The sequence below is a fragment of the Pteropus vampyrus genome, unplaced genomic scaffold (genome assembly GCF_000151845.1).
Source record: "Pteropus vampyrus isolate Shadow unplaced genomic scaffold, Pvam_2.0 Scaffold238, whole genome shotgun sequence".
In the NCBI taxonomy this organism is placed as follows: domain Eukaryota; kingdom Metazoa; phylum Chordata; class Mammalia; order Chiroptera; family Pteropodidae; genus Pteropus; species Pteropus vampyrus.
Window position 1 is genome coordinate 627,678 of NW_011889019.1, and position 2,677 is coordinate 630,354.

The window sequence follows — 2,677 nt, forward strand, 5'->3', positions numbered from 1 at the left end:
CACACAGATATAACAATTGTCTATATATGAGAGTGATTTGATCATTAAAGAATTTCCCTGACTCCTTGCCCATTGCCTGACACCGTTCTACAACTCTTAACCACTAGAGGCAACAGTTGATTTAAATAATTGGTGTCCTAGAATAATATAATTAAATATAAACAATATTGCTTGAGAAGGTTGACATATACTTTGCACAAGGACTGGCACACAGTGAGTGTTCAATAAATATTAGTGGAATGAATGAATAGAAGCCATCAGTATTTACAAAACAAACTATTTGTAAGGCTAATTAAAATTGAAAGCAAAGAGCAGACATGGGCATAATGAACACAGAACAAGTAAACTTAAATAAAGGAAAAAGAAAAGTAGGCTTTAGATGGGGTCCAATGGTGATGGATAGGGGTCTACTACTATGTGTGTATGGGAGGGTCTCTGAAGGGATCATTGCATTTATTAAAGTAGAATAAAAGCAATGTAATAGACTTCCATTCAGAAAATATTTTCAGTGTTGAAATGCTGCAAAGAGAAGTTTGTGGACATTTGAAAAACAATGTTTTTATTAGAAAAGATGTGCTCAAGAAATACTATTAACTAAGAATGGCACATATGTATTCAGCCTTTAATAACCCTATATTAGGTGCCTAGTACCCACAATCACCTGGGATGCAGGAAAGAAATCTATGTTATTTGTGACCCCTCTCCTTACCCCTCCTTTCATCCCTCACATCCAATCAATAACCATTCCTACTGATTCCACTTTGTTTCAGGTACTTATAACCTGACAAATAGTCTCCTAAATGATCTCTCTTTAAACCATGCTCTATATTGGAACCAAAGTGATTTTTTTCTAAATAAATAAAACCCCATTAGTGGATTTCTGTTACCTTTAAAATAGAATTTAATGGCTTTAGTATAATCTGTAAGGCCCTGCATCATTTTGACTCCTGCTGACCTCTCCAGCCTCATATTAGGGTTCTCTGTCTTGGAACTTTATAGTCCAGTGCTATAAATGTATAAATGGGCTGTGCTCTATAATATGAATATATATGTGTGTATATGTGTGTGTATGTGTGTGTATCTGTGTATATATATATTTTTTTTAGTGCCTCTTGTTTCTAGAAGGTTCTTTTATGATTTTCTAACAGTCAACATATACATTTTATTCAATTTAATGTTACTTTCTCAGGTAGGCTCTTACTTTGCTCATTAGAGTAGATTAAATTCTCTTTTTATACTCACATAGCTTTTATATATTTACCCTTCCATAATAGTCACCACATTTTTAATTATTTATTCTGTCTTTTTTTCTTCTGGGATATTAGTTACCAGATCCTAAAATATTTCCTGCCACATAATAGATAGCTATTGTGTGTTAATTGATTTGAATTCAGTATCACATGCTCTGTGAAGTCTTTCCCTATTGCTGCCTACCGTTTTCTTATTCACGCCCACTCTAGTTTCTGTAGATTTCTGCCATAACACCTATAACATTCTATTGTATTCGTTAATTTACATGTCTATCAGCTTTAACCCAGAGAGCATGTCTTTTGCCTTTGCATCTGCCATTGACCGGCACAATGCCTCGCATGTAGTAAGCACTCAATAAATATTTTCTGAATGAATTAATGAATGACAATAGGCTTCTATTTCTAGCAGTGTGGTAGACTAGATTCCCCGAATGGCCCTTCTAATGAAAACAGCTCAAAGTGTATGATAAAATACAAATGTTATCTTTAAACACATTGCTGAAATGGCAGAAAGGTAAGGAATCTGCAGAAGCCCAAAACAAGGTGAAAGGAGAAATCCTAAAAATTAGAAAAGAGGTAAAGCTAGCTTTTTAAAACACTAGGTAACCTCGAGCTATCATTTAAATGGCTTCATGGAGTGCCGAAGGCAGAAGATAAAGCCAATTTCATCTTAATTGGAAAGTCTAATAGGAGATCACTGTAGAAATAGGTGTTAAAAGATATGTTAAAACAATATATTACGTTAGTATCTAAATAATGTGCTCACTGCCTCATCAGAAAAAGTACCTCTAAATTTGAAGCAATGGTTCTAATTGTTAATCCGAATAGTATAATAAATATATTGCTGAATGTCAAGAAAATCTGGAAATACATGGATTTGAGCAGAGCAATTTTGCATAGTGAAAAATCTTTATGTCTTAAAGGAATGAATCACAGAATTTCAGTCTCTATATCAAGGTGTGGGTAAAATGAAAAAACTATATATCATGAGGTGGGGGTCCAGAAGAATTAGTTAACACATTCTTCCAGGCCATTTTTAATGACTTAAATATTTCTAATCTGCCAATATATATTTTTGTCTACCATTGTTGCAGTAATACAAAACAGCTCTATGACTTAGAAAGGGAAAAGGACTTCTCCCTACTACACAGTATATTACGGACTTGGAAACAGATAAAATCCCTTCGACAAAAACAAGGGTTTACAAGTACCCCGATAAAGTTACAGTTTCAGAGGTGAGTGGCTGCTCTATATGTTCTTATAGCTCTCTTGCAGAACCACCATGAATAACTGGGAATTCACAGTAACTGGAAGAAAGTCACGAAGCTAGATGACCATATGATGTAGCCAACAAAGTACTTGTGTCTTGACTATATAAACAATTCTTATAACTTAAGACAACTCAATTAAAAATAGGCAAAATATTT

General features: G+C 34.0%; 1 protein-coding gene across 1 annotated transcript in view; it reads left to right on the forward strand.

Moving 5' to 3' along the window:
- CC2D2B (coiled-coil and C2 domain containing 2B) overlaps positions 1-2,677 on the forward strand; it is a 96,568-nt gene that overhangs the window by 26,160 nt on the left and 67,731 nt on the right. The window contains exon 12 of the mRNA XM_023519839.1: positions 2,345-2,485. Coding sequence (XP_023375607.1) covers positions 2,345-2,485 — 141 coding nt within the window. The remainder of the gene's footprint in view (positions 1-2,344; positions 2,486-2,677) is intronic.